At 32.1% G+C, this 13,136-nt stretch overlaps 1 protein-coding gene across 2 annotated transcripts in view; it reads right to left on the bottom strand.

Moving 5' to 3' along the window:
- The window catches only part of LOC134719133 (U4/U6 small nuclear ribonucleoprotein Prp3-like), a 33,983-nt gene extending 21,681 nt beyond the window's left edge, over window positions 1–12,302 (bottom strand). Inside the window, exons 1-5 of one of the 2 annotated variants that reach the window (XM_063582104.1) lie at window positions 12,190–12,302; window positions 8,100–8,251; window positions 7,048–7,157; window positions 3,371–3,481; window positions 874–960 (exon numbers count right to left, since the gene is read on the bottom strand). In XM_063582104.1, coding sequence (XP_063438174.1) covers window positions 874–960; window positions 3,371–3,481; window positions 7,048–7,157; window positions 8,100–8,244 — 453 coding nt within the window. In that variant the 5' untranslated portion in view covers window positions 8,245–8,251; window positions 12,190–12,302. Of the gene's footprint in view, window positions 1–873; window positions 961–3,370; window positions 3,482–7,047; window positions 7,158–7,938; window positions 8,006–8,099; window positions 8,252–12,189 lie in introns of those variants that run through there. The other variant, XM_063582105.1, reaches the window with a different exon arrangement.
- Between the last annotated feature and the right edge of the window lie 834 nt (window positions 12,303–13,136).

Below are 13,136 nucleotides of genomic sequence, written 5' to 3'. Positions count from 1 at the left end.
CCTAATCACAGTATAACCCTGCTTTAAAAAGCATGGGTTATAACAAACAACATTTGAGCTGCATCAGATAGCTATAGTTTTAGTTTTAAACATATTTATTTATAGTGGATTGGGAAACAAGTTTTGCAACTTATATTAATCCCTTTCCACCTTGCGGGTGCGAGTGCTGCCTTGTAGCGACATTAGCCTGCTCTTTTTCGAAATCTACAAGGATGTCTTTAACGTGCAAGAGATATGGCTCTCTCTTAACACGGGTCAGCCATTTATCGTCCCCTTCCGACGGACTATCATCGTTTCCTCGAGACCATACTCGCAAATGGTGTCAAGGGAGAGCCGAAAATTCAGTTCCTGAAATTTTCATCCCAGACCGGAATCGAATCAGGAACCTTTGTGTTAGTAGTCCGATGCACTAACCACTACACCACGGCTCTCTCACTATAGAAATCAGCTTTATGAAAGTGCTAGTATACATTTACATGTATGAGACTTTGATTGATTATGGAAATTTTAAATACAAAATAAAAGTAGAATATTGATCTGTTTTGTATGGTTTTTTATATATCAACTCAATTTTCAAACAGTTACAGATTTTGCTTAGAATTTTTTGACCCAAATGTATTGATATTCATTTGCATTAGGGCTATTCCATAAAAAAATGTATGGGGGGGTTGGAAGGCAGTTTTTGTCAGCACCCACCACCCATATAATTGTAATTAAGAATCATAGTGCATTATAGTGTGAAAAGTTGCTCTGATACCCATCATCCATGTATTATTAATACAATGTGCCTTCCAACCCCCCATACATTTTTTTCTGGAATAGCCCTTGGATGAAATCTTTCCATCGGCACAGCACATTTTGTTTAATACAAACCAATGGTTGTTTAATTGGCATGGTAACAGCTAACTGGGCTTTTCTTTCTTCTATCATTTTTGTGGCATTGGTCATCATCTTCTTTATCTGTTAACAAAAGATTTGTGAAACTGTTAACAATAATATGTGAAACTGTTAACAATAGTATGTGAAACGATAACAATAGATTGAGAAATATGTGAAGCTGTAAACAATTGATTGAAAAATATGTGAAGGAGTTTACAATAGATTGAGAAATATGTGAAATATGTGAAGCTGTTAACAAACAGATTGAAAATTATGTGAAACTGTTTAACAAAAGATTGACAAATATGAAAAACTGTTAACAATAGATTGAGAAATATGTGAAATTGTTAACAATGCATTGAGAAATATGAGACATTGAGAATGGAAATGGGGAATGTATCAAAGAGACAACAACCGGACCATAGAGCAGACAACAACGGAAGGGTCTTCAATGCAGCAAGAAATCCCCATACAAAGAGGCGTGCTTCAGCTGGCCCTTAAACAAAAATGTATAGTTCAATGATTATGTCTTTATTTTTCTATGTTGTGTTTTGTTTACTGTTGTTTGGCTTTCCGTCCAAGAATATAGTTTTTCCTTTCCTTTTCTCATACATGTCATACATTTCTTAGATTAATGTGGTGGAAATGAAAGAAAAGCTGAAATAAATTTTTAGATGTTTTACTTAAAACTGATTTTGATATGGAAGAGCGATCAGGCCAGGTGCAAAAAGGTAATATTTACAGTTTTGGAAACATCTCTTGATTTGTCCATAGGTGTATTAATGTGAATTGGCTAAATTTGTAAAATGTAAACATGCATTTTTTCTAAAAGTAGGCCATATTTTTGTACTCGTACAGTACAAAAAAGCAGGTGCAATATTTTTTAGGAGACACAATATTATAAAGAACAAATATAGGACCTAATAAAAGTCGTTGTTTAAATCTATATGTTGACCTTAAATTCAACTGTACTTGGGACCAAGGCTTCCAAAACGGTCATATATTCCGGTCATTTGTATAATGTCCGGTAAAAGACCGGCTGGGCAAAGCATGAAGCGGTCATCTCATTTGAGTTTCAAAGGCTTTTTCGGTCATTTTAACATATACATTTACAATCTTTTGACCCAACATTTTGCCTTTAACAGTCATACATTTCCGGTCATAAAAGTGACATGATGATTTAAAATTACTATCAAAACAACGCCTACTTCAATACTTTCTAATTTTAATGAAGGCTAATTAGTTGTTGGACAGCTGAAAACTACCTGCTCAGGTGACAGGTAAACTATTTTCAGTACCGGACATCGTATAAATTAATCGGTCCATTCACAATTATTTTCGTACATTTCAGCAGCTTGTATCTAATTGATTTAAAATATAAAATAAATAAAATTTATAAACAATGATTTGATAAATCATTTAAAAAGGTTTTAAATGAAAAATCGCCAGAACTACGTTGTATGAACAAGAACATGTGTGCACATGTGCACAGGTGGGAAATTCAATTATACATCCTACATTTCTTCAAAAATGCTAAAACTATCATTGATACCTGTATCTTACGTTCATTTCAAGTATATGTTGAAGAAATAACGTGGAAAGAGCTTCTTCGCTCAGTAGTTCTATGTTAACATACACGGATTTTACGTATCCGTTTAGGGTCCATGTTTTACCATTGTCAATTCAACATCCGGTTTTGAAAAATGTGACTTTAAAAACAAAAATAAAGTTCTAGACAACTTCATTTTGCACAAATAAAGAGTCTAATGCAGATATGAGCACGCTGATGTGCACACTTTGAATGATGCAATGCCAATTTTAACAGTTTATGTCAGAACATCAAATTCATATCAAAGTAAAGTTTAATATCGATTTTAATTTAGTGTCAATCATTGGGATGGCCATCTGATTACCATAATTGCCTTTTGTGACTTTGTCTTAGGGATTAAAATTCGGATCAGATATAAAATGTCCGGCTGGCTCAGAAAAATTTTGGAAGCCCTGCTTGGGACATGTTGGATATTGGTCTTATTGGTAATCATACCACATTTTCTTCAATATTTATTTTGAACCATTAAGGATGTTCGCTGCTCTGTTTAAAAAAAACAACCTTTTTAAAAGATTGTTACAAATTGATAGTATACAAATAAAGAATCCAAATAAGCAGAAAAAAAATGAAGGGTCAGAGCGTTTGTTTTCAAAATATAATCCATTTAGAATTTGGCGGGCAATACTTTTACATTTTTCATATATTTAACATTGGCACCTTTTTTCTTTCAAAAACTACAAAAAGTAGCAAGGATTTTGATAAGATTTTTATGACTTCTGAAACTATATGTAATTAAATTATGAATAGATAATAATAGACGAGTAGGGTTAAAGGGGCAAAATTTTTGAATGAAACTACATGGATAAAAGCAGAGGATTCTGAATATTTTACAAAAATTTAAAAAAAAAAGAGGAGCAAACTTCCTTTAACTGCCATTTTTACCTGATCTGTGGTCAGCTGACCAGGACTTGGGTTTATAACTGCCTCTGGTGTATCATCTACAAACTTTCTTTTTTTCTTTGTTTCTTCTGTGGATGCAGCACTTTCATATTCCTACAAATAATAAGACCATTTATTATGAAACTTCTGAACCAATAGTTAATAAAGGTACCAGGATAATAATTTAGTTCACCAGAAGCTTTTTTTGTCTTCATAAGACTCATCAGTGAAGCTCAGATCAAAATAGTTATAAAGCCAAACTAGTGTAAAATTGAAGAGCATTAAGGATCCCAAATTCCAAAAAAGTTGTGCCAAATACGGCTAAGGTAATCTATGCCTGGGATAACATAATCCTTAATTTTTTGAAAAAGGACTAGGGGCTATAAGGGCCATTTTTGGCCCCACCCCCAAATTCCATTTAATTTGTCATGTTGTATGTCTATACCATAGACCTTCTGAAAATAATCGAATTTTGGGTCTAGCTCGTTTATTCTGTTGCCTAGCAACCACTAAAATGGCGGAGTTAAACTCATCAAATATGATTATTATACAGCTTAAATATATCTATATTTGAAATTGAACCTGTTAAGCATGTAGTGAACTTTACACTTGTACACTATTTAAATATTACATAATTAATTGCACATTTTTGCCAATTCACTGTTGTTTCTCCCTAGCAACATATCTGTGCCCATGGAAACCGCGATTTGTTTTCTATTTACAAGATTTAATTTTAAATATATTGAAACAGAAAGGCAATTTAAGATGTAAATTGTAAAAAGAAACAAACTCCAAGGTAAATATTAAGGGGAAAAGCAATATTGAAACAGCAACAAACAAAACAAAACACCGGGTATTGCTGATATATAGAGATTGTGCATCTGATGATGGGTGGGGTCTCACTTATCAGCGACAAGAAGAATAATATAAAGACAAGACACATTTAGCGCTAAGAAATCTTAATATTGATTATCTTAAATAAATAGATACAGACACTTGCATTAAAGGGTGTTTTCAAAAGTCAGTGTATTTCCATGACAGTAGTTATGTTTCCAGAAGGGGTTGGGGTTGAAGGCGGGGGGCACTTCTATTTACACCTTTTTAAGCTTGAATAAGTGAAAAGTTGAGAAAACTATCAGATATATGATATAACTTTTTTTCCTATGCAATTTATGAAAAGTAAATATTTTTAAAATGTAAAACTGGGTAAGGTGACAAAACAGCGGCACCCCCTATCAATTAAGTACTGAAGTACACACCTTCCAACCCCACCCCCTCTAGACTTATGTATAGGATCGTTAGGGTTGACTTTTCCAAATTCATCTTATTTTTATTATCTATTTCAGTCGTCCAGACTTATAACCGTATCATTCTATAGAATTACAAAACTGGAACATGCTACTATATCAAATACAATTGTATTCTTAGATTTTTCTATATTCATTATATATACCGGTATATATAAATATATATATTATTTGTTTTATTGTAGTTTTTGTCAATGTGACTAGTTTACTTTCGCCTTCACTAATCTTAGCGTCGTATGACTTGGTCTTTGATCATCATGACAATATTCATTATATATTCGTCAAACCTATTGAAAACAAGAATGTGTCTTTAGTACATGGATGCCCAAATCGCAAGACTAACAATGGCCAGGAAATCTTAGGTTAGGACAGGCCCAAAAAATCGACAGATTTAAACATGTTATTTTTGCGATCTCAAACCCCCTCTCCCTTTACCTCTAGGCAAAGTAGAAAAAAATCAAACACACAATACACACAGTAAAATTTACTTCAAAAAAAGTCTGAGTCTGATGTCAGATTCAACTACCTTGACCAAACACTTAAACCTAAAGAGAGACACAAGGACAATCGGACGAACAGACTGACATACGCACGGACGAACAGACGCATAGACCAGAACACATAATGCCCACAAATGGGGCTTAACAACAAAGCCGGGTCACATTTTAAAATTTACACTTCATTTTTACGCATGATTATAAAACTATTCAAAACATAACCTTTAAAAAGGTAACAGACATGTAGAATGCTTACAGACTTCAGGCTCTTGTTTCTATGCATGGAAAGGTCAATTATCCATAAATATATATATACATTTGCAAATTTACAGATCTTACATTGTTGGGTTGATGTTTAGACGAGTTGTATATACATAATGTACAAAGCCATGTATCACAATCACTTCTGGTGATCCAATGAATAAATCTGTTGTAGAGTTGTCACAGGCTCAGGCGTACTTATATAATAATATATACATGTTTATACGGATATAATATGGATAGTCTACCTTATGCTGTTTCCGTTTTTTTAACCATCAAATTTTATAGAACTTGTTCTCTATGCACATTAACCACAAAGACACATCAAATTAGAATATAGGTAGTTTCATTTTCGAAATATAGCTGGTGTTTCTCGCCAATAATAAAAATTTAAGTAAAAGAACCCCCCCCCCCCCTCCACACTTTTCGTTACATAAATCATAGATATGACCCTAATACCAGAGAGAGAAGATTGCCCCATTCAAACAACAAATTTTAAATTTATAATTAGCAAAAACATCAGAAATGTACAGATTTTGTTATATTGAAGGTCTATCTAAAATTTCATAATTAAAAAAATTTCCTCAAAGTTGTTATTGACTCCCTTACACATGAAGCCTATTGCTGTCGGATTTTTTAAAGAAATTTAACTAGATGAACTTACGGAAATATAATAAGGAATAAACTTTACATTCATAAAAAAAAAGAAAAAAGTTTCTATAGGTATAAGAATGTATAAACTAAACTTTGTGAGATGAAAAGGTCTAATTTGGACGGCAAATTTCAGCTTTTTATTGCTCCGCTTGGCTATGAAAAATATAAAATAAACTATCGCACCAACCTTGCACCAAAAAGATTTTTTATCCGAAGTTTGATATGTATTAACTTGTCTAAATGTTAAAATTTCTAATTGGTGCAAGCATGGTGCGGTGGTCAAAATTTAGAAAAACCATCAAATTTTCGGTATTTTTGCTTATTTTCCCAATTATGACGTCATTTGCACCTACCATTGTGACGTCATTGAACCTTTTTTAGTTAAATAAAAACATTTTTTTTAAATCATTTACTCATATTCTAATAATTTATGGAGAAAAATCTGCTCTGTTAGAATTTTTATTATCTTGTAAATCTGGGGCCATTTTAGGCCATTAAAGCCCCTACTCCTTTAAAGTTTTGTTAGGCCAATTAAAATTAATTGATAGATTTTCATCCTCGCCCGCCGCTCTGAAATAGTCCCGCCCCAATTTTTTTCCTTTTTAGAAATTTACGATTTTCAGATGTTGTTCATTTCCGTTTCCGGTAACCGTCAAAAATTTCAATTCATTCAAAACTTTCTGTTTGAAATTTCGATTCCTTCGAGTAGTTTAGAATGATTATGCAGCTCTTACTGAATATCCATGCTTCTTTGTAATGTTTATTGTTTACAATTGTTAAACTTCGGCTTTAAAACACACTCATTAATAAGCTGACATATTTTCACAACAACGCTTACAAAATGATAAATTTTTTGACGATTATACAAAATTTTATGCGAAAAAATTATAAAATCGTGGGACTAAGTTTATGATAAATGTATGAGAGGTAAATATGTTTACCTCATTCATACTGAGCTTACCTTTCTCTTTTGTCTTTTTCTACTACTAGCTTTGAATTCGTCCCAAACTCTGAACAGTTTATCTGCAAATTTTTCTGATTGGGAGTCGTCCAGAATTTCTGATAATTTCCCTAAAAATAACAATAGAACATTGATGCATATTTATGGATTATTGTTGATCATATCAACGACATTGATCAATGATAATCTGTTAATCGCTATTTTACCTAGTAAGACGTTGTCAATTTATTATCAATTTCATTAGCAATGCCACATGCCCCCTAAGTTTCAAGCAATAATTTTCATATTTTACTTGACTTCACTGAGAAAGGAAATTATCAGTCAGCAAGATCAAAAGGAAAATTTCGTAAAATAGCAATATTTATGTAGTTTTTATATGTTGTGTTGGTGTACTGTTGTTAGTCTCTAGTCTTTTTCCCCTGTATACCAGATGCTAAATGAAATATCTATGGAGACCTGTCTTATGTTTCCTTTGTTTCTTTCCAATTAGACAATTCTCTGGTCTTTGTCAGCCTTGTATGTTTTTAGTTTGTTTGAACATACATATGTTTTTGATATACATAAACATGAACTTGTATCTTCCTTTTTTTTTTAAAGTTTAAAACTAATAAAAATTTGATAACAATTAATTGCTTTTATTTGTCATGGGAGCTCAAAATAGAAAACAAATTATAAAGCAATAAATGTTCCACATTGGCATGGAATCAGCATGACGTAAAATGAATAATTATTGATGACACCTTAATGAGAAACCTAACAAATATCTGATACTTAAGTTATCTCCCTTTATTCTTTGATTACCTTTAGTTATCTCCCTTTATTCTTTGATTACCTTTAGTTATCTCCATTTATTCTTTGATTATCTCCCTTTTGTGTTTTAATATTACTTACGAATAGCTTTGTCTCTTTCATATCCTTTGTCTATACAATTCAATGCTGCCATGCAAGACTTGGCTCTGAAAACCTTAAGTTATCTCCCTTTATTCTTTGATTTCCTTTAATTATGTCCCTTTATTCTTTTATTACCTCCCTTTTGTTTTAATATTACTTACGAATTGCTTTGTCTCTTTCATATCCTTTGTCTATACAATTCAATGCTGCAGTAACAAGACTTGGCTCTGAAAATCCCAGAAATTTGTTGACAGTCCCCTCCAACTGGGATTTCATATCATCCCATTCTCTACGGGATAAAGACATTTTCTCTCTGCAAAATAATCAAAGCACTGTAAGCGCTGTAGGCAGTTAACAAAATACCAAGGCAAATGTAAAACGGATTTTTATAGTTCGTTCTTATATTGGACTGTTATACCACTGTCCCAGATTAGGTGGAGGGTTGGGATCCCGCTAACATGCTTAACCCCGCCACATTATTTATGTATGTTCTTGTCCCAAGTCAGGAGTCTGTAATTCAGTGGTTGTCGTTTGTTTATGTGTTTCATATTTGTTTTTCATTCATCTTTTTTTTTAAATAAGGTTGTTAGTTTTCTCGTTTGAATTGTTTTACATTGTCTTATCTGGGCCTTTTAAAGCTGATTGTGCAGTATGGGCTTTGCTCATCATTGAAGGCTATACAGTGACCTATAGTTGTTAATGTCTGTGTCATTTTGGTCTCTGGTGGACAGTTGTCTCATCGGCAATAATACCACATCTTTTTTTTATACTTAACTGTACTTAACACCTGCCTCATCATGCTCATATAATCCAAGTGCTTGAAAGCACTGAATGGTAAAGATTACTTCAATTTATCAGTGGGAAGTAAAATTAATTGTTGCATTGGTTGTAGTTGATTTAACAGCAATTCTAGACAAAGGAAAGAAAACTCCAATTTATAAATAAATGATGTTAACAATGACATCATTCTATTTTTATAACAGATATTAGATTGATGCACTTTGCAAATGTTACATATTTGTAATTTTTTTGACAAGTATCTCAATATTTTTTTGCCTTGAATATCTGAGCATATGTAAATCATAAAGTTCTTGAAATGTTGACTGATAGGATGTATAGAATTTTTTTGATCAACATGATCAATGCGCTTGATTTTTTTGTATCAAAAAAGGTAGTGATAAGCCTTGGAACATTTAGATATCAAGTCAGTCCCATAAGGTTTTGATTGCATTTCATGCTATCTTTACCTAAATATATACTGTTTATAATCTAACGACTGGTGCTTTTTCAGATGTCAAAATTCAAAAAACTTCAATTCACAAATCAGAATTTTCACTAAGGCGGGTCCATGAGTCCTAGACTCATGAAAATCTGTCTGGACACACCATTTTGAAAATTAATGAGTCAAAAAAAAGATTTAAAGAAATGTTGTGTATAAACTGAACACATGTATCATAATTTTATACCAAAAGTTTAAAAGTAGTCTGAATTTAATGATTTTTTCATTACCCTATAACATGTATAAGGTTGTGGAGACTAAAATAATAAATTATATTGCAATAAAATATCTTCTTCCTACAATGGGACTGACCATGTCCAAAAATGATAAGTCCCTGGACTCGCCTTCAAAAATTCTTAGCAAGAACCCTGACATCTCTCTAGAATGACACCAGGTCAACTGGGGCAATTTCTTCATAAAATCAAAATTGGAACTCCATATTTGATGTACACTGTCCCTAAGTGATATTGTTGGCTTTTTTGAAAACTACCTTTGCCTTTTTTTATTGGAAATCATGCGTCATTTTGATCAAATTGGGAAATTTATAATAAACCATAAATTTTACTGGAACTTCAAGTTGCAGATCCCCTTTCAAGAGGTAAACCCTCATTTGAAATAAGACCCCTTATTATCAGTGATGACACATTCATGTAGACCCTCAAATATGGATATATTGTCATTTTAGGCACGAAAAACATATAAATGGGTGTATTTCAGTTTGTATTCATGCACAATTACTACTGACATTATTATGAAAAATAACTCTACAAATTCTGTTTGGGGAAAAATTTGTCTTTTAGGGAACAATTTTTTGCCATTTTTTTTCAGATTGGGATTTTTCTCCAGGGGAAAAAGCCTTTAATCTCCAGTAATTTAAGGCAAACAATATCACTGATAGGTCATTGGTATATGTGATAGATACATAACCAGCCATAACATGCAGTTTTCACATTAAACCACAAGTCCTACAGTCATGGCTTGTAAAATTGTTGTTGGGCTTGTGAAGTTCTTCTCTACAAGCCAACAGAATCCAACTAAAATTTTGTTAAAAATGAGTTTTTGGCTTGTGGATTCAAATGTTTATTGTGAAAACAGCATAAGCGACTGAGGCCTAAATTAAAATATTGTTTGTTTGCCCTTTTCCGACCCTATGTTTTGAAACAGGGTAGGTAGGTAGGTAAAATATTTTATTTTTTTCCCAAAAAAAATAACTTGGCTCAGTATATTATTTGTCAATGGTAGGCAGGTAGGTATAATATTTTATTTTATAGATACAAACTCTGCATAATGTCATTTGTGTCCTTTTTGTTTTTGCAAATAAGTTTTCTGGGACTATCAGTTTAAAAAAAATATCATGTAAAATGTTAAGCTAATTCATATGCACAGTACTATTTTGTTTTTAAAATATAGAGCTGTGCCGCATATCTTCAACGTTTATATGCCTGGAACTTTGAAGAGTTTGAACTTGCACTTATATTCTGTACTACTTACCTTGTATGCTTACCTTAAGATTTTCTGTAAAAGATAACTTTGTACTGATAAGATATGTTTGGACAGACATACATTACTAGTAGAAAAGGTCCCTAGAGTGTTAAAAACATCGTGTGTGCCTTTGTTTCCAATAAAAATGCTACAAGACTGAAAACTCTGACAATTGTCACGTATTTTACATCGCATTTATAAATGATCTGTTTGGACAACTTGACGATTTTACTGCCAGATATTCTCCACTTTACAGGGTTTTGTCACTTTTGATTCATATCAGATATAAATAATATAGCAGCATCGTTAACATAATCATTCTTCTGATCTGTGAATTACAAAAGGCCATCCCTACATAGAATACAACGTCCGTTTACAAATTAGTTTGTACACGCGTTGATAATTTTGTATCAAACGAACTTATTTGTAAATGAACCCTGCTCTTTAAGAATAAAGGTGCAGAGTAGCGTACATCATATCATAATTTCAGGAAGCGTTCACATTCTGAACATCGATTTCAAACAAATGCTTTGAAACTTCAAATGCAAGTGTTCATGTCAAACGCTCAGGTGATACCAAACGGACTGGACCTTAAACGTTAAAGATAAAACCCGAGAATTCCGGATAAAATAGTTTTGAGCGGGAAATACAAATATAAGATTTTTGGTAGGAACGAAAAAATATAATAAAATAAAATCTTGCTGGTAAATACAAATAAAAGATTTTCAGGCGCAACGAAGTTATAGGGTCAGTCTGTAAAGGGCAAACAATCAATATTTTAATTTAAGCCTGAGCTAGTGAAGTACTTAAAAAGCTCAGTGGATACATGTATACATGCTCACTCACGGCTCCTGGGTTCAAGTACCAGAGGAGACAAACGACTACGATAATTATAGAGAAAAGAATCATGCTCTAAGATTACATTGGTGCCCAACAATAAAATCATGGTTAAAAAAGAAGAACTCTGCCAGGATAGTTACATACATGTACAATGAATATAGAGAAGTTCTTCTTGACTGAGCATGTTGAGCTCAGTCAGTAAATACATTGTCTTGTATCACAGAGGTCCCTGAATAGTAAACAAGTAAGTAAGTAAAACTTTATTTGGATTCGTTATATTGACAAACAGTACAAACATAAGCTCAAATAAGCTTTAGACTAAGTTTAGTCAAAGATGATTTTATATTGCAAGGAGAAACATGTTCTCTGTTTACACATGAAAGGTACAAATATTACTTAAGTATTAACTCAAATTCTTATTGTATTTTGAATAAGATGTCAAATATAAAAATAATTGATGGCCATACAAAAAAATGTAAAATATCAAAATAATTTTTATAGATACAGAAATCAGAATAATTTCCAAGGAAAACTTGTTACTGTGGTTTTCGTTTTACAAATATCAGCATTTGGATAGTTATCTATTTTTATATACAGGCAAAATCATTGTGTCAACCTGAATTATATGCTGCACTGACATGTTTACTTACAGTATTTTATATTTTTTAACAGTATTTTGGAAAAAAAGATCGTGTTATTGTCGAAATGCTAGCCGATACCTCTTGAAACGGACACGCTGATTGGTTGACTGGTTTGTTTCGACCAATTGAAATTACTTACACAACAACAAACTATATAATAAATAAAACAACACGGAAAAGCAAGTTCCGGGATTTGCGCAACTTGATAAGGAAAATAATGTTAGAAAATTAATTAATGAGAAAAGTAAAACTTTATGAATATTTAAGTAAATTCATTTTTTTAATATGAGGAAGGCGCTACCTTAAATCCCAGCTTCATACTAAGACAATGTCCTAGTATATTGATTGGTTGTTAGTTGTTTAACGTCCTTCATGCATGTTCAGATCGAATGTCCTAGGCTACATTAATATATTGTTTATGTCTAAAATAAAATTATAAGTTCAGAAGGAAAATGTGTAGGGAACAAACATTGAACATGAAAAGGCATGAGGGGTAATGGTATTTTCCTGAAAAAAATATTCTGATTCCCAAATTGATGAATAAACAATCTATTCAAGCATACGACAAAAAAAATATTTTGAATCGGCAGATCTTCACCAAAAATGATTTTATCTTTCACAAAATGCAAAATAAATTTAACTTTTATATATCTAAAAAAACATAAAAACTTCCCAAACCGCACATGTAACTCTGTACACAGTAGTTTTTTTAGGTAATAAGGCTGTATTTGCCAATTTGTTATGATATACCTTTATACTAGTGTTAAGTTTTGACTAAATAATTTTAATTGATAGCGCTGAAGGGCTTCGATAAAAAGAATCTGACTCGAATAAAAAAAAACATTTGTATTTCTGATTATCTTCAGTTTGTGAGTTCTACATCAATTTCTTGTACTAATTCAGAGTCTGTTTTATGTCATTTCTTGCATATTTTTTTTGGTTACATGTACATGCTC

The sequence above is a fragment of the Mytilus trossulus genome, chromosome 5, assembly GCF_036588685.1.
Source record: "Mytilus trossulus isolate FHL-02 chromosome 5, PNRI_Mtr1.1.1.hap1, whole genome shotgun sequence".
NCBI lineage: Eukaryota > Metazoa > Mollusca > Bivalvia > Mytilida > Mytilidae > Mytilus > Mytilus trossulus.
Note: the sequence above shows the minus strand (reverse complement) of the source record. Positions and strands in the feature narration are given on the sequence as shown.